Raw genomic sequence first — 25,622 nt, 5'->3', positions numbered from 1 at the left:
CCCACATTAGTCCCGAAGGAAGTTTTCGCGATAAAAATGCTTTCAAAGCAGCTTGTCTCGCATATCTCAGTGTTTCCTCTGGCAGCAAAAGAATATAGCCTACAATATATATTAATTTGTTCTCTCTCTCTCTCTCTCTCTCTCTCTCTCTCTCTCTCTCTCTCTCTCTCTCTCTATATATATATATATATAAAACTGATATGTGTGCAGAGATCATGAATGTTCAGCAGTGTTAGTCAGATCCTCATCATCCTCACAGTACTGATGGTTGGTTTCAACAAATATATTATTTTGCGTTGTAATCTGATATTTGTGTAATTTTCTGAAGAAAAGGCTTTGAACCAGTCTCAGCAGAGGTAAGTTCACAGGAACTGGTTAAAGGTCTTCCAGATTGGCACATGAATGGGCTCTGTGTGTTTGCTGTAGAAACGCATCTATAGCAACAGATCAAGAGCTCAAAGGAAACATCTCTTTATTAGCGGAGGCTTCAGGTGATTTACACTCAAACTAATGGCCAGTGGATCTGAACACTCAAACTAATGGCCAGTGGATCTGAACACTCAAACTAATGGCCAGTGGATCTGAACACTCAAACTAATGGCCAGTGGATCTGCTCTGATCTAAAGGACAATCTGTGGTTCTGTCATCATGGCTGAAAGAAGAGCGATGTCTGCATATGAGCGCAATCATCTGTCCACTCTCTCCAGACTCTCCGAAGACGGTAAGTGACTTTATAACCAACACATAATAACTATAACTCATTATAACTAACATTAACTCATTATAACTAACCCTTCTAACTAATACTAACTCATTATAACTAACCCATTATAACTAACCTGTTATAACTAACACAAACTCATTTTAACTAACACTAACTCATAACTAATTTGTTTTAACTAACACTAACTAATTATAACTAACCCATAACACTCATAACTCATTATAACTAACACATTATAACTAACACTAACACATTATAACTAACACTAACTCATTATAACTAACACATTATAACAAACACTAACTCATTATAACTAACCCATTATAACTAACACTAACTCATTATAACTAACACATTATAACTAACACTAACTCATTATAACTTAGCCATTATAACTAACACTAACTCATTATAACTTAGCCATTATAACTAACACATTATAACTAACACTAACTCATTATAACTTAGCCATTATAACTAACACTAACTCATTATAACTAACACATTATAACAAACACTAACTCATTATAACTAACACATTATAACTAACACTAACTCATTATAACTTAGCCATTATAACTAACACTAACTCATTATAACTTAGCCATTTTAACTAACACTAACTCATTATAACTAACACATTATAACTAACATTAACTCATTATAACTAACACTTTATAACTAACACTAACTCATTATAACTAACACATTTTAACTAACACTAACTCATTATAACTAACACATTATAACTAACACTAACTCATTATAACTAACACATTATAACTAACACTAACTCATTATTACTAACACTACTTCATAACTTAGCCATTATAACTAAACTAACACTAACTCATTATAACTAACACATTATAACTAACACTAACTCATTATTACTAACACTACTTCATAACTTAGCCATTATAACTAACACTAACTCATTATTACTAACACTACTTCATAACTTAGCCATTATAACTAACACTACCTCATTATAACTAACACTAAGTCATAACTTAGCCATTATAACTAACACTAACTCATTATAACTAACACTAAGTCATAACTTAGCCATTATAACTAACACTAACTCATTATAACTAACACTAAGTCATAACTTAGCCATTATAACTAACACTAACTCGTTATAACTTAGCCATCATAACTAACACTAACTCATTATAACTAACACTAACTCATTATAACTAACACTAACTCATTATAAATAACCCATTTTAACTAACACTAACACATTTTAACTAATACTAACTGATTTTAACTAACACGTTATAACTAACACTAACTCATTATAACTTAGCCATTATAACTAACCCTAACTCATTATAACTAACACATTATAACTAACACTAACTCATTATAACTAACTCATTATAACTAACACTAACACATTTTGACTAACACTAACTCATTATAACTAACACATTATAACTAACACTAACTCGTTATAACTAACTCATTATAACTAACACTAAATCATTATTACTAACACTAACTCATAACTTAGCCATTGTAACTAACACTAACTCATTATAACTAACACATTATAACTAACACTAACTCGTTATAACTAACTCATTATTACTAACACTAAATCATTATTACTAACACTAACTCATAACTTAGCCATTGTAACTAACACTAACTCATTATAACTAACCCATTATAACTAACACTAACTCGTTATAACTAACTCATTATAACTAACACTAACACATTTTGACTAACACTAACTCATTATAACTAACACATTATAACTAACACTAACTCATTATAACTAACACATTTTAACTAACACCAACTCATTATAACTAACACATTATAACTAACACTAACTCATTGTAACTAACACTTTATAACTAACACTAACTCATTATAACTAACACTAACTCATTATAACTAACACATTTTAACTAACACCAACTCATTATAACTTAGCCATTATAACTAACACTAACTCATTATAACTCACTCATTATAACTAACACTTTATAACTAACACTAATTCATTATAACTAACACATTATAACTAACACTAACTCATTATAACTAACACATTATAACTAACACTAACTCATTCTAACTTAGCCATTATAACTAACACTTACTCATTATAACTTAGCCATTATAACTAACACTAACACATTTTAACTAACACTAACTCATTATAACTGACACATTATAACTAACACTAACTCATTATAACTTAGCCATTATAACTAACACTAACTCATTATAACTAACACATTATAACTAACACTAACTCATTATAACTAACACTTTATAACTAACACTAACTCATTATAACTAACACATTATAACTAACACTAACTCATTATAACTAACACATTATAACTAACACTACTTCATAACTTAGCCATTATAACTAACACTAACTCATTATAACTAACACTAACTCATTATTACTAACACTAACTCATAACTTAGCCATTATAACTAACACTAACTCATTATAAATAACACTAACACATTTTAACTAATACTAACTGATTTTAACTAACACGTTATAACTAACACTAACTCATTATAACTTAGCCATTATAACTAACCCTAACTCATTGTAACTAACACTTTATAACTAACACTAATTCATTATAACTAACACATTATAACTAACACTAACTCATTATAACTAACACATTATAACTAACACTAACTCATTCTAACTTAGCCATTATAACTAACACTAACTCATTATAACTAACACATTATAACTAACACTAACTCATTCTAACTTAGCCATTATAACTAACACTAACTCATTATAACTAACACTAACTCATTATAACTAACACATTATAACTAACACTAACTCATTATAACTAACACATTATAACAAACACTAACTCATTATAACTAACACATTATAACTAACACTAACTCATTCTAACTTAGCCATTATAACTAACACTAACTCATTATAACTAACACTAACTCATTATAACTAACACATTATAACTAACACTAACTCATTATAACTAACACATTATAACTAACACTAACTCATTATAACAGCCATTATAACTAACACTAACTCATTATAACTAACACTTTATAACTAACACTAATTCATTATAACTAACACATTATAACTAACACTAACTCATTATAACTAACACATTTTAACTAACACTAAATCATTATAACTTAGCCATTATAACTAATACTAACTCATTATAACTTAGTCATTATAACTAACACTAACTCATTATAACTAACACATTATAACTAACACTAACTCATTATTACTAACCCATTATAACTAACACTAACTCATTATTACTAACACTACTTCATAACTTAGCCATTATAACTAACACTAAGTCATAACTTAGCCATTATAACTAACACTAACTAATTATTACTAACACTAACTCATAACATAGCCATTATAACTAACACTAACTCATTATAACTAAGACATTATAACTAACACTAACATATTATAACTAACACATTTTAACTAACACTAACTCATAACTTAGCCATTATAACTAACACTAACTCGTTATAACAGTCATTATAACTAATACTAACTCATTAAAAATAACCCATTTTAACTAACCCTAACTCATTATAACTAACACATTATAACTAACACTAACTCATTATTACTAACACTAACTCATTATTACTAACACTAACTCATAACTTAGCCATTATAACTTACACTAACTCATTATAACTTAGCCATTATAACTAACACTAACTCATTATAACTTAGTCATTATAATGAACACTAAATCATTATAACTTAGCCATTATAACTAACACTAACTTCATTATAACTAACACATTATAACTAACCTGTTTTCACTAACACTAACCCATTCTCTCCAACACTAACTCATTATAACTAACGCTTCTCACTAACACTAACTCATGATAACTAACCCGTTCTCACTAACACTAACTCATTATAACTAACCCGTTCTCACTAACACTAACTTATAACTAACCTGTTCTCACTAACACTAACTCATTATAACTAACCCGTTCTCACTAACACTAACCCATTATAACTAACCCGTTCTCACTAACACTAACCCATTATAACTAACCTGTTCTCACTAATACTGACCCATTATAACTAACCTGCTCTCACTAACACTGCCCCATTATAACTAACCTGTTCTCAATAACACTAACTTGTTATAACTAAACTGTTCTCACTAACACTAACCCATTATAACTAACCCGTTCTCATTAACACTAACCCATTATAACTAACCTGTTCTCACTTACACTGACCCATTATAACTAACCTGTTCTCACTTACACTGACCCATTATAACTAACCCGTTCTCACTAACACTGCCCCATTATAACTAACCCGTTCTCACTAACACTAACTCATTATAACTAACCCATTCTCACTAGCATTAACCTATTCTCACTAACATTAACCCATTATAACTAACCCATTCTCACTAACACTAACCCATTATAACTAACCCATTCTCACTAATACTTACCTATTATAACTAACGCTTCTCACTAACATTAACTCATGATAACTAACCCATTCTCATTAACACTAACCCATTATAACTAACCTATTCTCACTTACACTGACCCATTATAACTAGCCTGTTCTCACTAACACTGCCCCATTATAACTAACCCGTTCTCACTAACACTAACTCATTATAACTAACCCATTCTCACTAACACTAAACCATTATAACTAACCTGGTCTCACTTACACTGACCCATTATAACTAACCTGTTCTCACTAACACTGCCCCATTATAACTAACCCGTTCTCACTAACACTAACTCATAACTAACCCATTCTCACTAACACTAACCCATTATAACTAACCCATTCTCACTAACACTAACCCATTATAACTAACCCATTCTCACTAATAAACAACACTAAAAATATGATTAAAGTTATTCAACTTATTATACAAATAAAATGTATGAATTAGGTCTTATTTAATTCTATAAACTATAATACTGATCTGCCATCATTGTCTCTCTCTGATAAATTAAAATAAGCTGATAACATCACTGTTTACTCCAGAACGACTGTACAGCCAAATCTAATTTTGTCGCAATATTATCCTGTTTGACACTGTGAAGCTGCTTTGACACAATCGTGATTGTAAAAGCGCTATATAAATAAAGTTGATGATTGATTGATTGACTAATACTAACCCATTATAACTAACCCACTCACTAACACTAACTCATTATAACTAACCTGTTCTCACTAACACTAACCCATTCTCACCAACACTAACTCATTATAACTAACGCTTCTCACTAACATTAACTCATGATAACTAACCCGTTCTCACTAACACTAACCCATTATAACTAACCTGTTCTCACTAACACTAACCCATTATAACTAACCTGTTCTCACTAACACTGACCCATTATAACTAACCTGTTCTCACTAACACTGCCCCATTATAACTAACCCGTTCTCACTAACACTAACCTATTATAACTAACCTGTTCTCAATAGCACTAACTCATTATAACTAACCTGTTCTCACTAACAATAACTCATTATAACTAACCTGTTCTCACTAACACTAACTCATTATAACTAACCTGTTCTCACTAACACTAACTCATTATAACTAACCTGCTCTCACTAACACTAACTCATTATAACTTACCTGCTCTCACTAACACTGACCCATTATAACTAACCTGTTCTCACTAACACTGCCCCATTATAACTAACCCGTTCTCACTAACACTAACCTATTATAACTAACCTGTTCTCAATAGCACTAACTCATTATAACTAACCTGTTCTCACTAACAATAACTCATTATAACTAACCTGTTCTCACTAACACTAACTCATTATAACTAACCTGTTCTCACTAACACTAACTCATTATAACTAACCTGCTCTCACTAACACTAACTCATTATAACTAACCTGCTCTCACTAACACTGACTCATTATAACTAACCTGTTCTCACTAACAATAACTCATTATAACTAACCTGTTCTCACTAACACTAACTCATTATAACTAACCTGTTCTCACTAACACTAACTCATTATAACTAACCTGCTCTCACTAACACTAACTCATTATAACTAACCTGCTCTCACTAACACTAACTCATTATAACGGTATTACTCTGAAATACAGAGTTCAGGGCAGTTTCCAGAATCAGAAGCTCAGTCTTGTTCTTCTTGACAGATATCGCTCAAATTTGGTCTGGCGTGTCGTGTTTTATCGAGAAGCAGATGCTCCTGCGGAAGGTATGAAGGAACCTTTGAGTTATGAGTGTGTGAGAGACTCTTACCTTTCTGCATCTGTGTGGATCCTGATGGCACGGTGTGTGTATGTGTATGTGTGTGTGTGTGTGTGTGTGTGTGTGTGTGTGTGTGTGTGCTTCAGGGGGTGTATATCTTCGGTCTGGGCACTTTCACATTCTCCCAGCAGAAACTGAACCTCGGGAGCAAACATCTCCTCATCCAGAGACCCGTTTTCATCGTGTCGGAGAAACTCTGTCAGTATTACGGGCTCAAACAGACCAAACCTCAGCCTACAGGTCAGAACCATCACTATAACTGTGGCTGTTTCTTCATTTATAAACATGTTTAGCCTCTTGATCTTCAGGTTTAGGGTTAGCTTTGTCCAGATGATCTGATTTGAGTTCAGGTTTAGGGTTAGCTGTGTCCAGATGATCTGATCTGAGTTCAGGTTTAGGGTTAGCTGTGTCCAGATGATCTGATTTGAGTTCAGGTTTAGGGTTAGCTGTGTCCAGATGATCTGATCTGAGTTTAGGTTTAGGGTTAGCTGTGTCCAGATGATCTGATCTGAGTTCAGGTTTAGGGTTAGCTGTGTCCAGATGATCTGATCTGAGTTTAGGTTTAGGGTTTGCTGTGTCCAGATGATCTGATCTGAGGTCAGGTTTAGGGTTAGCTTTGTCCAGATGATCTGATCTGAGTTCAGGTTTAGGGTTAGCTGTGTCCAGATGATCTGATCTGAGTTTAGGTTTAGGGTTTGCTGTGTCCAGATGATCTGATCTGAGTTCAGGTTTAGGGTTAGCTGTGTCCAGATGATCTGATCTGAGTTCGGGTTTAGGGTTAGCTGTGTCCAGATGATCTTATCTGAGTTCGGGTTTAGGGTTAGCTGTGTCCAGATGATCTGATCTGAGTTCAGGTTTAGGGTTAGCTGTGTCCAGATGATCTGATCTGAGTTTAGGTTTAGGGTTTGCTGTGTCCAGATGATCTGATCTGAGTTCAGGTTTAGGGTTAGCTGTGTCCAGATGATCTGATCTGAGTTTAGGTTTAGGGTTTGCTGTGTCCAGATGATCTGATCTGAGGTCAGGTTTAGGGTTAGCTTTGTCCAGATGATCTGATCTGAGTTCAGGTTTAGGGTTAGCTGTCTCCAGATGATCTGATCTGAGTTTAGGTTTAGGGTTTGCTGTGTCCAGATGATCTGATCTGAGTTCAGGTTTAGGGTTAGCTGTGTCCTGATGATCTGATCTGAGTTCAGGTTTAGGGTTAGCTGTGTCCTGATGATCTGATCGGAGTTCAGGTTTAGGGTTAGCTGTGTCCAGATTATCTGATCTGAGTTCAGGTTTAGGGTGAGCTGTGTCCTGATGATCTGATCTGAGTTCGGGTTTAGGGTTAGCTGTGTCCTGATGATCTGATCGGAGTTCAGGTTTAGGGTTAGCTGTGTCCTGATGATCTGATCTGAGTTCAGGTTTAGGGTTTGCTGTGTCCTGATGATCTGATCTGAGTTCAGGTTTAGGGTTAGCTGTGTCCTGATGATCTTATCTGAGTTCGGGTTAAGGGTTAGCTGTGTCCTGATGATCTGATCTGAGTTCAGGTTTAGGGTTAGCTGTGTCCTGATGATCTGATCTGAGTTCGGGTTTAGGGTTAGCTGTGTCCAGATTATCTGATCGGAGTTCAGGTTTAGGGTTAGCTGTGTCCTGATGATCTGATCTGAGTTCAGGTTTAGGGTTAGCTGTGTCCTGATGATCTGATCTGAGTTCAGGTTTAGGGTTAGCTGTGTCCAGATGATCTTATCTGAGTTCAGGTTTAGGGTTAGCTGTCTCCAGATGATCTGATCTGAGTTCAGGTTTAGGGTTTGCTGTGTCCTGATGATCTTATCTGAGTTCAGGTTTAGGGTTAGCTGTGTCCTGATGATCTTATCTGAGTTCGGGTTAAGGGTTAGCTGTGTCCTGATGATCTGATCTGAGTTCAGGTTTAGGGTTAGCTGTGTCCTGATGATCTGATCTGAGTTCGGGTTTAGGGTTAGCTGTGTCCAGATTATCTGATCTGAGTTCAGGTTTAGGGTTAGCTGTGTCCTGATGATCTGATCTGAGTTCAGGTTTAGGGTTAGCTGTGTCCAGATGATCTGATCTGAGTTCGGGTTTAGGGTTAGCTGTGTCCTGATGATCTGATCTGAGTTCGGGTTTAGGGTTAGCTGTGTCCTGATGATCTGATCTGAGTTCGGGTTTAGGGTTAGCTGTGTCCTGATGATCTGATCTGAGTTCAGGTTTAGGGTTAGCTGTGTCCTGATGATCTTATCTGAGTTCAGGTTTAGGGTTAGCTGTGTCCTGATGATCTGATCTGAGTTCAGGTTTAGGGTTAGCTGTGTCCTGATGATCTGATCTGAGTTCAGGTTTAGGGTTAGCTGTGTCCTGATGATCTGATCTGAGTTCGGGTTTAGGGTTAGCTGTGTCCAGATTATCTGATCTGAGTTCAGGTTTAGGGTTAGCTGTGTCCTGATGATCTGATCGGAGTTCAGGTTTAGGGTTAGCTGTGTCCTGATGATCTTATCTGAGTTCAGGTTTAGGGTTAGCTGTGTCCAGATGATCTGATCTGAGTTCGGGTTAAGGGTTAGCTGTGTCCTGATGATCTGATCTGAGTTCAGGTTTAGGGTTAGCTGTGTCCTGATGATCTGATCTGAGTTCAGGTTTAGGGTTAGCTGTGTCCTGATGATCTGATCTGAGTTCAGGTTTAGGGTTAGCTGTGTCCTGATGATCTGATCTGAGTTCGGGTTTAGGGTTAGCTGTGTCCTGATGATCTTATCTGAGTTCAGGTTTAGGGTTAGCTGTGTCCTGATGATCTTATCTGAGTTCAGGTTTAGGGTTAGCTGTGTCCTGATGATCTTATCTGAGTTCAGGTTTAGGGTTAGCTGTGTCCTGATGATCTGATCTGAGTTCAGGTTTAGGGTTAGCTGTGTCCTGATGATCTGATCTGAGTTCAGGTTTAGGGTTAGCTGTGTCCTGATGATCTGATCTGAGTTCAGGTTTAGGGTTAGCTGTGTCCTGATGATCTTATCTGAGTTCAGGTTTAGGGTTAGCTGTGTCCTGATGATTTGATCTGTGTCCTCAGATGTGCCTGTGGTTCCGCTGAACTTCTCGGCTCTGAGTGCCGATGGCCGGTTTGACAGGGACTCGCTGGAGCGATGTGTGCGTGAGACGCTCCACCGGATCCTTCGCGCCTCAGCCGGACCTCAGCCGGTCCTGCACACCTTCCCCCGGATTGGACGCCTCTCGTTCTGCCGGAGCCGAGTCAAGATGAGGTTCTTCCGGGCCTTTCTCTCAGCCCTGGACACCTCTAGGAAACCATCACCAGCTTTAGCTGAGCTGAGTCACACTGGCGAATGGTTGCCTGAGGAAACCTGTTCCGTTATACGGGCTGGTCTGCAGAAAGCGTCTCCGAGACCAGCGAGCTCCAGTGGCCTCACTCTGACCTCCAGATCAGCGCCCCGCCTCACTGACCTCACTGATGGACAGGGTTAGTGATGAGACCTCAGCAAAACCACACAAATATGGCAACATTATAACGCTCTCATATCTGTGACAGAGACTCGGCTGCTGACAGACAGACAGATGGAGACTGAGCTCACAGACGCCCAGCTGGACCAGAGCCCACCCAACACTGACCGGTACATCAGAACATCATGAAGATTCAGCCAAACATGAATTACATTATAATAAACAGGGACTCAGATAAATCACATGACCTGAGAAAAGAGGTGTTGAGTTATTGGTCATTCATGGGGACGTGTGTCCGCCAGTTCAGGGGTCAGTCAGGGGTCAGTCAGGAGAAAGGACCTCTCTCAATGCTCACAGTACAAACACATTACAGGAGTAGTTCACTTTACAATGAAGATTATTTCATGATCTACTCGCCCTCAGCTCGCCCTAGGTGTGTATGACATTATTAATATAACTCTGATTGGGTTCGTCTGAAAGAATAATGTCATACACAACCAGGATAAGCTGGGGGAGAGGAAATCATGGAGTAATCTTCATTTTAAAGTGAGCTACTCCTGTAAACATGCAGACGCATCACAGCTCCAGTGTTTGCTTTATTGGGTTTTCTATCAGTCATTTGTTTAAACCTTGTGATAATATAATAATCAGCTATATTATCAATAATTAATATACAGTATTTCAAAGTCACAGTAACAGCTCTTAAAGACAGAATGTGTTTCCAAGGATATTCACGAGTGTCAGGTGATTACGAGCTTTCTGTCTCAGATGCAGGGAGGAGGATGTGTCAGCTCCAGCAGGGAATGCTGTCGGCTTCAGGACCCCAGAGAGAAGATCTGCAGATGTGGACGAGCCGTGTGCTGACCACAGGCGAGCCGGACAGGTGAGCCGTGTGCTGACCACAGGCGAGCCGGACAGGTGAGCCGTGTGCTGACCACAGGTGAGCCAGACAGGTGAGCCGTGTGCTGACCACAGGCGAGCTGGACAGGTGAGCCGTGTGCTGACCACAGGCGAGCCGGACAGGTGAGCCGTGTGCTGACCACAGGTGAGCCGTGTGCTGACCACAGGCGAGCCGGACAGGTGAGCCGTGTGCTGACCACAGGTGAGCCGGACAGGTGAGCCGTGTGCTGACCACAGGCGAGCTGGACAGGTGAGCCGTGTGCTGACCACAGGCGAGCCGGACAGGTGAGCCGTGTGCTGACCACAGGCGAGCTGGACAGGTTAGCCGTGTGCTGACCACAGGTGAGCCGGACAGGTGAGCCGTGTGCTGACCACAGGGGAGCCAGACAGGTGAGCCGTGTGCTGACCACTGGTGAGCCGTGTGCTGACCACAGGCGAGCCTGATAGGTGAGCCGTGTGCTGACCACAGGCGAGCCAGACAGGTGAGCCGTGTGCTGACCACAGGCGAGCCGGACAGGTGAGCCGTGTGCTGACCACAGGCGAGCCAGACAGGTGAGCCGTGTGCTGACCACTGCTGAGCCGTGTGCTGACCACAGGCGAGCCTGATAGGTGAGCCGTGTGCTGACCACAGGCGAGCCAGACAGGTGAGCCGTGTGCTGACCACAGGCGAGCCGGACAGGTGAGCCGTGTGCTGACCACAGGCGAGCCGGACAGGTGAGCCGTGTGCTGACCACAGGCGAGCCGGACAGGTGAGCCGTGTGCTGACCACAGGCGAGCCGGACAGGTGAGCCGTGTGCTGACCACAGGTGAGCCGTGTGCTGACCACAGGCGAGCCAGACAGGTGAGCTGTGTGCTAACCACAGGTGAGCCGTGTGCTGACCACAGGCGAGCCAGACAGGTGAGCCGTGTGCTGACCACAGGCGAGCCAGACAGGTGAGCCAGTTGAGCAGTGTGCTGACCACAGGCGAACCGGACAGGTGAGCCGTGTTCTGACCACAGGTGAGCCGTGTGCTGACCACAGGTGAGCCGTGTGCTGACCACAGGCGAGCCGGACAGGTGAGCCGTGTGCTGACCACAGGTGAGCCAGACAGGTGAGCTGTGTGCTGACCACAGGTGCTCATTCAGCTCCTGAGCTGTTGTGTGTGTGTGGCAGGAGCTGTGTTACGTCTGCATGCAGCGAGCCCAGAGAAACCTTCCCTTCTGCCGGGCCGAGGAGAGCCGGAGAGACGAGCAACAACAACAGCGGCTGATAATGTTTCATCAGCATCAAAAAGATCTACAGTACTTCCAGAGAGAAGAGGTGCTTACACACACACACACACACACACACACACACTTGCAGAACTCCGGAAACACAAACTGCATCCACTGTTCCTTTAACACTGGGTTATTTGGGAAGCTGAACAAGCTGATTTTTCCCTCACACACACACACACACCTTTAGTGACATTGTTGATCTTGTGTCTAAAAACACAACTTCAGTGCCACCGACGGCTCCTGTAACCCGAACCAAGCTTGTGCGTGTGTGTGTGTGTGTGTGTGTGTGTGTGTGTGTGTGTGTGTGTGTGTGTGTGTGTGTGCGCACTTGTGTATTTTGGCACAGAAATACGGTCAAGTCTTTGAACTTTAACTTAACTTTTAACTTTGTCCATGTTTATCATGAGAATAAACTCTTCAACAGAGTAAATAAGTATTAGAACCCCTTTACATTTTAAACGTGCTGACAGAATTCACAGATCGCATTCATTTATACGCTTAGACTCTTTGATACACTATAAGATGAATGTGTCACTCACCACTGAGCTCTAGTGATGAAGTGTGTCCTTGTCATGGGCAGGTGGATAGAGAGAGGAAGAGGGACGACTGTCAGAAGGTGGCTGCGTTTAATCTGGGCATGGCCGAGGCTCAGAGACACAGGAAAGCCGCCGCATGCAGCCAATCACAGGTGAGTCTGAAGCACGCCGATTGGAGGATCTGTGTGTGTCTTTCTGGTCATGTGACGCATGGGCTTTCAGGGCTCGTACATCTTTACGGGTCGAGCCAGCTCCGCAGACGGCCTGCAGCAGAGGCACTTCATGATGGAGCTGATGATGGAGGCCGGAAGACGCCGACACAAGATGGAGCAAACCCAGATGGAGCAAACACGGCTGGACCGACGGCATCAGCTGCAGCTTTCTGAGGAGTGAGAGCTCTTCCACATCTCAACGCCGTAAGAACGTGTTGGGTTTGAGAGTGGCTGAATGTCCTTCTGTGATTTCCCTCAGGTTGGCACTGGAGCGATCTCAACAGCTGCAGGAGAAACACCAGATGGCCAAGATGTACCGAAACGCACTTGAACAACAGCGAGTGAGTGACTTTTGTTAGTTTTCTTCTTGTGGTCAGTAGATGGAGTGAGAGGGACAAAGAGCAGGCCAGAGGGAAGATGTATTCTGAGCGTAGAAACAAAAAATGCTTTTCTTACTTAGTATTTTTGTCTTGTTTCTAGTACAAACATCTAAAAATTCTACAAAAAAGTACAAATTATTGTCTTGTTTTGGGGAAAAATAACTCAAAATGAAGAGAGTTTTTGCTTAAAATAAGATAAATAATCTGCCAATGGGGTGAGAAAAGTAATCTTATTTAAACAGAAAACATTATTTTGCTTACCCGATTGGCAGATTATTTATCTTATTTTAAGCAAAAACTCTTTATTTGGAGTTATTTTTTCCAAAACAAGACAATAATTTTACTTGTCAAGTAAATATTTCTTAATATAATTTTTTTTAGATATTTAGATTAGAAACAAGACAAAAATACTAAGTAAGAAATACATTTTTTGCAGTGTCCTGGTTAGAGTGTGTGTGTGTGTGTGTGTGTGTGTGTGTGTGTGTGTGTGTGTGTGTGTGTGTGTATTCCTGTAGTTCATGACCTGATGAACCGAACGCCTGGAAATGCTTTGTAAACGTGACAGGATGTTCTGTTTCCTGTTTCATTCTCATGTTGTTATGAACAGTAATATATCTTTATGTTATTCTGTCTGCGTCTGGTCTACAGAATGAACAGCGCTGTTCAGAGACGGTGTCTCACACACTGGGTTCTGATGCACAGACAGTATTTGGGCCAATGGACTCCAATCCCGCGGCTTTAGCCGAGCAGAGATGCAGAGCGCTGAAGATCTCTGAAGAACTGTTGAATACGGCCGATGGCAGGAGGAGAGACATGCTGAAGAAGCGTCTGAATGAGCAGAAGAGAGAAAGAGAAATAATGCAGAGAAACCGCAAAGAGTGAGTGGCAAACCCATAATGATAACGTCACGTCTCCGAAACCCACGAAAAGAGCATTAATCCTTTAGAGAAGGGTTTCAGCATGAAATGTGTTATTAGCATCTGATGGGTTAGACAGATAGTGGGTTAACGTCTCGTAACGGATTGTCTGCAGAATGGGTTAGACAGATAGTGGGTTAACGTCTCGTAACGGATTGTCTGCAGAATGGGTTAGACTGGAGTGGGTTAACGTCTCGTAACCGATTGTCTCCAGAATGGGTTAAACTGGAGAGGGTTAACGTCTCGTAACGGATTGTCTGCAGAATGGGTTAGACAGATAGTGGGTTAACGTCTCGTAACCGATTGTCTCCAGAATGGGTTAGAGTGGAGTGGGTTAACGTCTCGTAACCGATTGTCTGCAGAATGGGTTAGACTGGAGTGGGTTAACGTCTCGTAACCGATTGTCTTCAGAATGAGTTAGACTGGAGTGGGTTAACGTCTCGTAACCGATTGTCTGCAGAATGGGTTAGACTGGAGTGGGTTAACGTCTCGTAACTGATTGTCTGCAGAATGGGTTAGACTGGAGTGGGTTAACGTCTCGTAATGGATTGTCTGCAGAATGGGTTAGACTGGAGTGGGTTAACGTCTCGTAACCGATTGTCTGCAGAATGGGTTAGACTGGAGTGGGTTAACGTCTCGTAACCGATTGTCTGCAGAATGGGTTAGACTGGAGTGGGTTAACGTCTCGTAACCGATTGTCTGCAGAATGGGTTAGACTGGAGTGGGTTAACGTCTCGTAACCGATTGTCTGCAGAATGGGTTAGACAGATAGTGGGTTAACGTCTCGTAACCGATTGTCTGCAGAATGGGTTAGAGTGGAGTGGGTTAACGTCTCGTAACTGATTGTCTGCAGAATGGGTTAGACTGGAGTGGGTTAACGTCTCGTAACTGATTGTCTGCAGAATGGGTTAGACTGGAGTGGGTTAACGTCTCGTAACCGATTGTCTGCAGAATGGGTTAGACTGGAGTGGGTTAACGTCTCGTAACCGATTGTCTGCAGAATGGGTTAGACTGGAGTGGGTTAACGTCTCGTAACCGATTGTCTGCAGAATGGGTTAGACTGGAGTGGGTTAACGTCTCGTAACCGATTGTCTCCAGAATGGGTTAGAGTGGAGTGGGTTAACGTCTCGTAACCGATTGTCTCCAGAATGGGTTAGAGTGGAGTGGGTTAACGTCTCGTAACCGATTGTCTGCAGAATGGGTTAGACTGGAGTGGGTTAACGTCTCGTAACCGATTGTCTGCAGAATGGGTTAGAGTGGAGTGGGTTAACGTCTCGTAACCGATTGTCTGCAGAATGTGTTAGAGTGGAGTGGGTTAACGTCTCGTAACGTATTGTCTCCAGAATGGGTTAGACTGGAGTGGGTTAACGTCTCGTAACCGTTTGTCTGCAGAATGGGTTAGACTGCAGTGGGTTAACGTCTCGTAACCGATTGTCTGCAGAATGGGTTAGACTGGAGTGGGTTAACGTCTCGTAACCGATTGTCTGCAGAATGGGTTAGAGTGGAGTGGGTTAACGTCTCGTAACGGATTGTCTGCAGAATGGGTTAGACTGGAGTGGGTTAACGTCTCGTAACCGATTGTCTGCAGAATGGGTTAGACTGGAGTGGGTTAACGTCTCGCAACGGATTGTCTGCAGAATGGGTTAGAGTAGAGTGGGTTAACGTCTCGTAACGGATTGTCTCCAGAATGGGTTAGACTGGAGTGGGTTAACGTCTCGTAATGGATTGTCTGCAGAATGGGTTAGACTGGAGTGGGTTAACGTCTCTTAACCGATTGTCTTCAGAATGAGTTAGACTGGAGAGGGTTAACGTCTCGTAACCGATTGTCTCCAGAATGGGTTAGAGTGGAGTGGGTTAACGTCTCGTAACCGATTGCCTGCAGAATGGGTTAGACTGGAGTGGGTTAACGTCTCGTAACCGATTGTCTTCAGAATGAGTTAGACTGGAGAGGGTTAACGTCTCGTAACCGATTGTCTTCGGAATGAGTTAGAGTGGAGTGGGTTAACGTCTCGTAACCGATTGTCTGCAGAATGGGTTAGACTGGAGTGGGTTAACGTCTCGTAACCGATTGTCTGCAGAATGGGTTAGACTGGAGTGGGTTAACGTCTCGTAACCGATTGTCTGCAGAATGGGTTAGACTGGAGTGGGTTAACGTCTCGTAACCGATTGTCTCCAGAATGGGTTTGAGTGGAGTGGGTTAACGTCTCGTAACCGATTGTCTCCAGAATGAGTTAGACTGGAGAGATTTAACGTCTCGTAACCGATTGTCTCCAGAACGAGTTAGACTGGAGTGGGTTAACGTCTCGTAACCGATTGTCTCCAGAACGAGTTAGACTGGAGTGGGTTAACGTCTCGTAACCGATTGTCTGCAGAATGGGTTAGACTGGAGTGGGTTAACGTCTCGTAACCAATTGTCTGCAGAATGGGTTAGACTGGAGTGGGTTAAAGTCTCGTAACCGATTGTCTGCAGAATGGGTTAGAGTGGGGTGGGTTAACGTCTCGTAACCGATTGTCTGCAGAATGGGTTAGACTGGAGTGGGTTAACGTCTCGTAACCGATTGTCTGCAGAATGGGTTAGACTGGAGTGGGTTAACGTCTCGTAACCGATTGTCTGCAGAATGGGTTAGACTGGAGTGGGTTAACGTCTCGTAACCGATTGTCTGCAGAATGGGTTAGACTGGAGTGGGTTAACGTCTCGTAACCGATTGTCTGCAGAATGGGATAGACAGATAGTGGGTTAACGTCTCGTAACCGATTGTCTGCAGAATGGGTTAGAGTGGAGTGGGTTAACGTCTCGTAACTGATTGTCTGCAGAATGGGTTAGACTGGAGAGGGTTAACGTCTCGTAACTGATTGTCTGCAGAATGGGTTAGACTGGAGTGGGTTAACGTCTCGTAACCGATTGTCTGCAGAATGGGTTAGACTGGAGTGGGTTAACGTCTCGTAACCGATTGTCTGCAGAATGGGTTAGACTGGAGTGGGTTAACGTCTCGTAACCGATTGTCTGCAGAATGGGTTAGACTGGAGTGGGTTAACGTCTCGTAACCGATTGTCTCCAGAATGGGTTAGAGTGGAGTGGGTTAACGTCTCGTAACCGATTGTCTCCAGAATGGGTTAGAGTGGAGTGGGTTAACGTCTCGTAACCGATTGTCTGCAGAATGGGTTAGACTGGAGTGGGTTAACGTCTCGTAACCGATTGTCTGCAGAATGGGTTAGAGTGGAGTGGGTTAACGTCTCGTAACCGATTGTCTGCAGAATGGGTTAGAGTGGAGTGGGTTAACGTCTCGTAACGTATTGTCTCCAGAATGGGTTAGACTGGAGTGGGTTAACGTCTCGTAACCGATTGTCTGCAGAATGGGTTAGACTGCAGTGGGTTAACGTCTCGTAACCGATTGTCTGCAGAATGGGTTAGACTGGAGTGGGTTAACGTCTCGTAACCGATTGTCTGCAGAATGGGTTAGAGTGGAGTGGGTTAACGTCTCGTAACGGATTGTCTGCAGAATGGGTTAGACTGGAGTGGGTTAACGTCTCGTAACCGATTGTCTGCAGAATGGGTTAGACTGGAGTGGGTTAACGTCTCGCAACGGATTGTCTGCAGAATGGGTTAGAGTAGAGTGGGTTAACGTCTCGTAACGGATTGTCTCCAGAATGGGTTAGACTGGAGTGGGTTAACGTCTCGTAATGGATTGTCTGCAGAATGGGTTAGACTGGAGTGGGTTAACGTCTCTTAACCGATTGTCTTCAGAATGAGTTAGACTGGAGAGGGTTAACGTCTCGTAACCGATTGTCTCCAGAATGGGTTAGAGTGGAGTGGGTTAACGTCTCGTAACCGATTGCCTGCAGAATGGGTTAGACTGGAGTGGGTTAACGTCTCGTAACCGATTGTCTTCAGAATGAGTTAGACTGGAGAGGGTTAACGTCTCGTAACCGATTGTCTTCGGAATGAGTTAGAGTGGAGTGGGTTAACGTCTCGTAACCGATTGTCTGCAGAATGGGTTAGACTGGAGTGGGTTAACGTCTCGTAACCGATTGTCTGCAGAATGGGTTAGACTGGAGTGGGTTAACGTCTCGTAACCGATTGTCTGCAGAATGGGTTAGACTGGAGTGGGTTAACGTCTCGTAACCGATTGTCTCCAGAATGGGTTAGAGTGGAGTGGGTTAACGTCTCGTAACCGATTGTCTCCAGAATGAGTTAGACTGGAGAGATTTAACGTCTCGTAACCGATTGTCTCCAGAACGAGTTAGACTGGAGTGGGTTAACGTCTCGTAACCGATTGTCTCCAGAACGAGTTAGACTGGAGTGGGTTAACGTCTCGTAACGGATTGTCTCCAGAATGGGTTAGACTGGAGTGGGTTAACGTCTCGTAACCAATTGTCTGCAGAATGGGTTAGACTGGAGTGGGTTAAAGTCTCGTAACCGATTGTCTGCAGAATGGGTTAGAGTGGGGTGGGTTAACGTCTCGTAACCGATTGTCTGCAGAATGGGTTAGACTGGAGTGGGTTAACGTCTCGTAACCGATTGTCTGCAGAATGGGTTAGACTGGAGTGGGTTAACGTCTCGTAACCGATTGTCTGCAGAATGGGTTAGACTGGAGTGGGTTAACGTCTCGTAACCGATTGTCTGCAGAATGGGTTAGACTGGAGTGGGTTAACGTCTCGTAACCGATTGTCTGCAGAATGGGATAGACAGATAGTGGGTTAACGTCTCGTAACCGATTGTCTGCAGAATGGGTTAGAGTGGAGTGGGTTAACGTCTCGTAACTGATTGTCTGCAGAATGGGTTAGACTGGAGTGGGTTAACGTCTCGTAACCGATTGTCTGCAGAATGGGTTAGACTGGAGTGGGTTAACGTCTCGTAACCGATTGTCTGCAGAATGGGTTAAACTGGAGTGGGTTAACGTCTCGTAACCGATTGTCTCCAGAATGGGTTAGAGTGGAGTGGGTTAACGTCTCGTAACCGATTGTCTGCAGAATGGGTTAGACTGGAGTGGGTTAACGTCTCGTAACGGATTGTCTCCAGAATGGGTTAGACTGGAGTGGGTTAACGTCTCGTAACCGATTGTCTGCAGAATGGGTTAGACTGCAGTGGGTTAACGTCTCGTAACCGATTGTCTGCAGAATGGGTTAGACTGGAGTGGGTTAACGTCTCGTAACCGATTGTCTGCAGAATGGGTTAGACTGCAGTGGGTTAACGTCTCGTAACCGATTGTCTGCAGAATGGGTTAGACTGGAGTGGGTTAACGTCTCGTAACCGATTGTCTGCAGAATGGGTTAGAGTGGAGTGGGTTAACGTCTTGTAACGGATTGTCTGCAGAATGGGTTAGACTGGAGTGGGTTAACGTCTCGTAACCGATTGTCTTCAGAATGAGTTAGAGTGGAGTGGGTTAACGTCTCGTAACCGATTGTCTGCAGAATGGGTTAGACTGGAGTGGGTTAACGTCTCGTAACCGATTGTCTGCAGAATGGGTTAGACTGGAGTGGGTTAACGTCTCGTAACCGATTGTCTGCAGAATGGGTTAGACTGGAGTGGGTTAACGTCTCGTATCCGATTGTCTCCAGAATGGGTTAGAGTGGAGTGGGTTAACGTCTCGTAACCGATTGTCTGCAGAATGGGTTAGACTGGAGTGGGTTAACGTCTCGGAACCGATTGTCTGCAGAATGGGTTAGACTGGAGTGGGTTAACGTCTCGTAACCGATTGTCTCCAGAATGGGTTAGACTGGAGTGGGTTAACGTCTCGTAACCGATTGTCTCCAGAATGAGTTAGACTGGAGAGAATTAACGTCTCGTAACCGATTGTCTGCAGAATGGGTTAGACTGGAGTGGGTTAACGTCTCGTAACCGTTTGTCTGCAGAATGGGTTAGACTGGAGTGGGTTAACGTCTCGGAACCGATTGTCTGCAGAATGGGTTAGACTGGAGTGGGTTAACGTCTCGTAACCGATTGTCTCCAGAATGGGTTAGACTGGAGTGGGTTAACGTCTCGTAACCGATTGTCTCCAGAATGGGTTAGACTGGAGTGGGTTAACGTCTCGTAACCGATTGTCTGCAGAATTGGTTAGACTGGAGTGGGTTAACGTCTCGTAACCGATTGTCTGCAGAATGGGTTAGACTGGAGTGGGTTAACGTCTCGTAACCGATTGTCTGCAGAATGGGTTAGACTGGAGTGGGTTAACGTCTCGTAACCGATTGTCTGCAGAATGGGTTGGACTGGAGTGGGTTAACGTCTCGTAACCGATTGTCTGCAGAATGGGTTAGACTGGAGTGGGTTAACGTCTCGTAACCGATTGTCTGCAGAATGGGTTAGAGTGGAGTGGGTTAACGTCTCGTAACCGATTGTCTCCAGAATGGGTTAGAGTGGAGTGGGTTAACGTCTCGTAACCGATTGTCTTCAGAATGAGTTAGACTGGAGAGGGTTAACGTCTCGTAACCGATTGTCTCCAGAATGGGTTAGAGTGGAGTGGGTTAACGTCTCGTAACCGATTGTCTGCAGAATGGGTTAGACTGGAGTGGGTTAACGTCTCGTAACCGATTGTCTGCAGAATGGGTTAGAGTGGAGTGGGTTAACGTCTCGTAACCGATTGTCTCCAGAATGGGTTAGAGTGGAGTGGGTTAACGTCTCGTAACCGATTGTCTCCAGAATGGGTTAGAGTGGAGTGGGTTAACGTCTCGTAACCGATTGTCTGCAGAATGGGTTAGAGTGGAGTGGGTTAACGTCTCGTAACCGATTGTCTCCAGAATGGGTTAGAGTGGAGTGGGTTAACGTCTCGTAACCGATTGTCTGCAGAATGGGTTAGAGTGGAGTGGGTTAACGTCTCGTAACCGATTGTCTCCAGAATGGGTTAGAGTGGAGTGGGTTAACGTCTCGTAACCGATTGTCTGCAGAATGGGTTAGACTGGAGTGGGTTAACGTCTCGTAACCGATTGTCTGCAGAATGGGTTAGACTGGAGTGGGTTAACGTCTCGTAACCGATTGTCTGCAGAATGGGTTAGAGTGGAGTGGGTTAACGTCTCGTAACCGATTGTCTGCAGAATGGGTTAGACTGGAGTGGGTTAACGTCTCGTAACCGATTGTCTGCAGAATGGGTTAGAGTGGAGTGGGTTAACGTCTCGTAACCGATTGTCTGCAGAATGGGTTAGACTGGAGTGGGTTAACGTCTCGTAACCGATTGTCTGCAGAATGGGTTAGAGTGGAGTGGGTTAACGTCTCGTAACCGATTGTCTCCAGAATGGGTTAGAGTGGAGTGGGTTAACGTCTCGTAACCGATTGTCTCCAGAATGGGTTAGAGTGGAGTGGGTTAACGTCTCGTAACCGATTGTCTGCAGAATGGGTTAGAGTGGAGTGGGTTAACGTCTCGTAACCGATTGTCTGCAGAATGGGTTTGACTGGAGTGGGTTAACGTCTCGTAACCGATTGTCTGCAGAATGGGTTAGACTGGAGTGGGTTAACGTCTCGTAACCGATTGTCTGCAGAATGGGTTAGAGTGGAGTGGGTTAACGTCTCGTAACCGATTGTCTCCAGAATGGGTTAGAGTGGAGTGGGTTAACGTCTCGTAACCGATTGTCTCCAGAATGGGTTAGAGTGGAGTGGGTTAACGTCTCGTAACCGATTGTCTCCAGAACGAGTTAGACTGGAGAGGGTTAACGTCTCGTAACCGATTGTCTCCAGAACGAGTTAGACTGGAGTGGGTTAACGTCTCGTAACCGATTGTCTGCAGAACGGGTTAGACTGGAGTGGGTTAACGTCTCGTAACCGATTGTCTGCAGAATGGGTTAGACTGGAGAGGGTTAACGTCTCGTAACCGATTGTCTCCAGAACGAGTTAGACTGGAGAGGGTTAACGTCTCGTAACCGATTGTCTCCAGAACGAGTTAGACTGGAGTGGGTTAACGTCTCGTAACCGATTGTCTGCAGAATGGGTTAGACTGGAGTGGGTTAACGTCTCGTAACCGATTGTCTGCAGAACGGGTTAGACTGGAGTGGGTTAACGTCTCGTAACCGATTGTCTCCAGAACGAGTTAGACTGGAGTGGGTTAACGTCTCGTAACCGATTGTCTGCAGAATGGGTTAGACTGGAGTGGGTTAACGTCTCGTAACCGATTGTCTGCAGAATGGGTTAGACTGGAGTGGGTTAACGTCTCGTAACCGATTGTCTCCAGAATGGGTTAGACTGGAGTGGGTTAACGTCTCGTAACCGATTTTCTCCAGAACGAGTGAGACTGGAGTGGGTTAACGTCTCGTAACCGATTGTCTGCAGAATGGGTTAGACTGGAGTGGGTTAACGTCTCGTAACCGATTGTCTGCAGAATGGGTTAGACTGGAGTGGGTTAACGTCTCGTAACCGATTGTCTGCAGAATGGTTTAGAATGGAGTGGGTTAACGTCTCGTAACCGATTGTCTGCAGAATGGGTTAGAGTGGAGTGGGTTAATATCTCGTAACCGATTGTCTGCAGAATGGGTTAGACTGGAGTGGGTTAACGTCTCGTAACCGATTGTCTGCAGAATGGGTTAGACTGGAGTGGGTTAACGTCTCGTAACCGATTGTCTGCAGAATGGGTCAGACTGGAGTGGGTTAACATCTCATAACTGATTGTCTGCAGAATGCTGCAAGAGCGAATCTGTCACTATGAGAAGCTGCGGCAGCTGAGGGCCGCGTGTGAGGAGAACTGGCAGCACAGCATCAACATTAAACACCAACGAGAACAAGAGGAGCTGAACATTAGGAGGTACGAGAAACTGAGGACATGGGTGGATGGAGGGAGGGAGGGAGGGATGGATGGATGGATGGATGGATGGATGGATGGATGGATGGATGGATGGATGGATGGATGGATGGATGGATGGATGGATGGATGGATGGATGGATGGATGGATGGATGGATGGATGGATGGATGGATGGATGGATGGATGGATGGGTTGGTTTGGTTGGTGGGTCGGTGGGTGGATTGGTTGGTTGGTTGGATGGATGGATGGATGGGTGTAATGATGACGAATCAACACAGTAATAATGTGTTTGTTGTTTCTCCAGGTTTGGTGGTCACACTCTGACAGACCAGTTTGGTAAACACGAGCGATGCAGCCGCTGCAAACGCAACACCGCCAACCGCGGCCAGACCAACATCTTCAGAGACACGAACTACGAGTCCGGCTCTCGACTGATGCTGTAGAGCTCGAGCTGCAACACAGATCATAAAGATGAGCACAACAACATGACAACAGCTTGACCAGTCCAGCGCTTCATATGACGAATGTGCGCGTTACATTTCATTTACAGCTATCTTAATTTAAAGAGTTAGGGTTAGTTCTATGGAGAGTTTTTCTGCATGTGATTCCTCATCAGAATAAACGACATGGAACAGCATTAGTTCATATTCAAAGCTACACTGTGTAACTTTTTTAGTTTATTCTTCGCTAAAAACACTTAGTTCTTTCAAAAATATATGTGCTCATTAATGTATATTTACTTATTTCAAGTAATAAAGTATTCTGGTAAGTTTATAATATGCCATTGAAAACACATAGGGGTGAGGGGTTCGAGTGCCGGTCGCCATGTTGCTCCTCCATCTTGAAAGTACAGTAGCCAAAGAGGGACATACCTGTAAATTCAAGCTTCGCCTTTCGCGTTTTAACACTCGATGGCACTCATGGACGAGGTCGCACTGGAAGCCGTGTTAATCTTGGACTAAATCAGCCACCGTAGGAGTTAAAACGAAATCGGAATTGAGAGGAACAGAAACTAATATTCACTGGATGGTCATAAACCTTTACACCGCTAGATGGGGGAAATATCACACAGGGGAGCTTTAACATTATTATGTTGTTAATGAGGATTATCGTTTATGCTTCCAGACTAATGTCTGTGAGCTTTAGTGTGCATGATGTCGTGTCATTTACTAAAACATTTAGCACGTGATCGAACATGTTTGTATTAGTTAGAGCTCTAATAGTCTGCATTATTAAAGGCACAGCTCACCCCAAATCCTTCACTTGCCCTCATGTCGTCCCTAACCTGCAGGAGTTTCTCATGTTCATCAGCTCTTTACTTACAGGATTTGTTTGTGTGAATGTGAAGCGTGTGGACAGCTGTTCCACTTTCCCAAAACTCCACATCAAACTGATATCCCACATTTATTGAGCAACACCAGCCGGTGTCCGGTCCTGATTCCAGATGTTCAGAACACAAAGAGGACAGCTGTTGCAGGCACACACACGCCATGCTGTACTTCTGTGACTTTAGCGAGAGTTCATTCATTAAAAAGACATTTGTCTCCGAGAGGTTAGAGGTCATATCACACATTCTGTTAACATGAAACATCAAGATGGCTGACTGCCATCTTCTGTGACATGATGAACCTCTGGGGACAAAAGTGACTCATGAAGGAGAAACACACACACACACACCCACACACACACACACACACACACGTGATCCTGAGATCTGCGGCGTCAGTGATCTAACCCTGCAGACATGAGGAACAGCCGACGGCTTCACGTGTTGTTATTCTGCTCTCCTACTGTATATGAGCACGGGTCACTCTCATCTGTTGCTCGGCATGAGATTTTGCCTCCTGTGTAGAAAAGCCTTTTCCTTAACTTTGGATATTGCACAAGCGCTCGTCTCCATATAAAGCACTGAACTGATGGTGTCGAGCTTATTCTTAAAGGGGTACTTCAGCGCTGGGAAGATGAATCTGTATTTAAACCGGGTCATCAATGCAGTAGAAATGTGAAATTATTTTTGAATTTGGTGTCTTCTAGACTGAGAAAAGACAGAAAATGTATTTTTGTCCCATGGGGATGAAAGACTACAATTCCCAGAATGCTTCGCTGCCCTGTGAGGCCATTCCCAACACCACCAACTTCATTACTGTGACTGAGTTAGAGAAGACACTACAATTAAAAACTGAACGTGTGTGTTCAATATAATGAGTGAGTCACC

General features: G+C 43.1%; 1 protein-coding gene across 1 annotated transcript; it reads left to right on the top strand.

Moving 5' to 3' along the window:
* Positions 1-484: 484 nt before the first annotated feature.
* On the top strand, positions 485-25,085 carry LOC137073654 (coiled-coil domain-containing protein 81-like). The gene is made up of 13 exons (XM_067442359.1): positions 485-721; positions 6,943-7,004; positions 7,144-7,297; positions 10,098-10,502; positions 10,572-10,653; positions 11,252-11,366; positions 12,537-12,683; positions 13,221-13,328; positions 13,399-13,565; positions 13,648-13,729; positions 14,417-14,646; positions 23,283-23,408; positions 23,712-25,085. The coding sequence occupies exons 1-13, from the start codon at positions 649-651 to the stop codon at positions 23,848-23,850; spliced, it is 1,890 nt and encodes a 629-aa protein (XP_067298460.1). The 5' UTR covers positions 485-648; the 3' UTR covers positions 23,851-25,085.
* The last annotated feature ends 537 nt before the right edge of the window (positions 25,086-25,622 follow it).

The sequence above is a fragment of the Pseudorasbora parva genome, chromosome 4 (genome assembly GCF_024679245.1).
Source record: "Pseudorasbora parva isolate DD20220531a chromosome 4, ASM2467924v1, whole genome shotgun sequence".
In the NCBI taxonomy this organism is placed as follows: Eukaryota; Metazoa; Chordata; class Actinopteri; order Cypriniformes; family Gobionidae; genus Pseudorasbora; species Pseudorasbora parva.
Note: the sequence above shows the minus strand (reverse complement) of the source record. Positions and strands in the feature narration are given on the sequence as shown.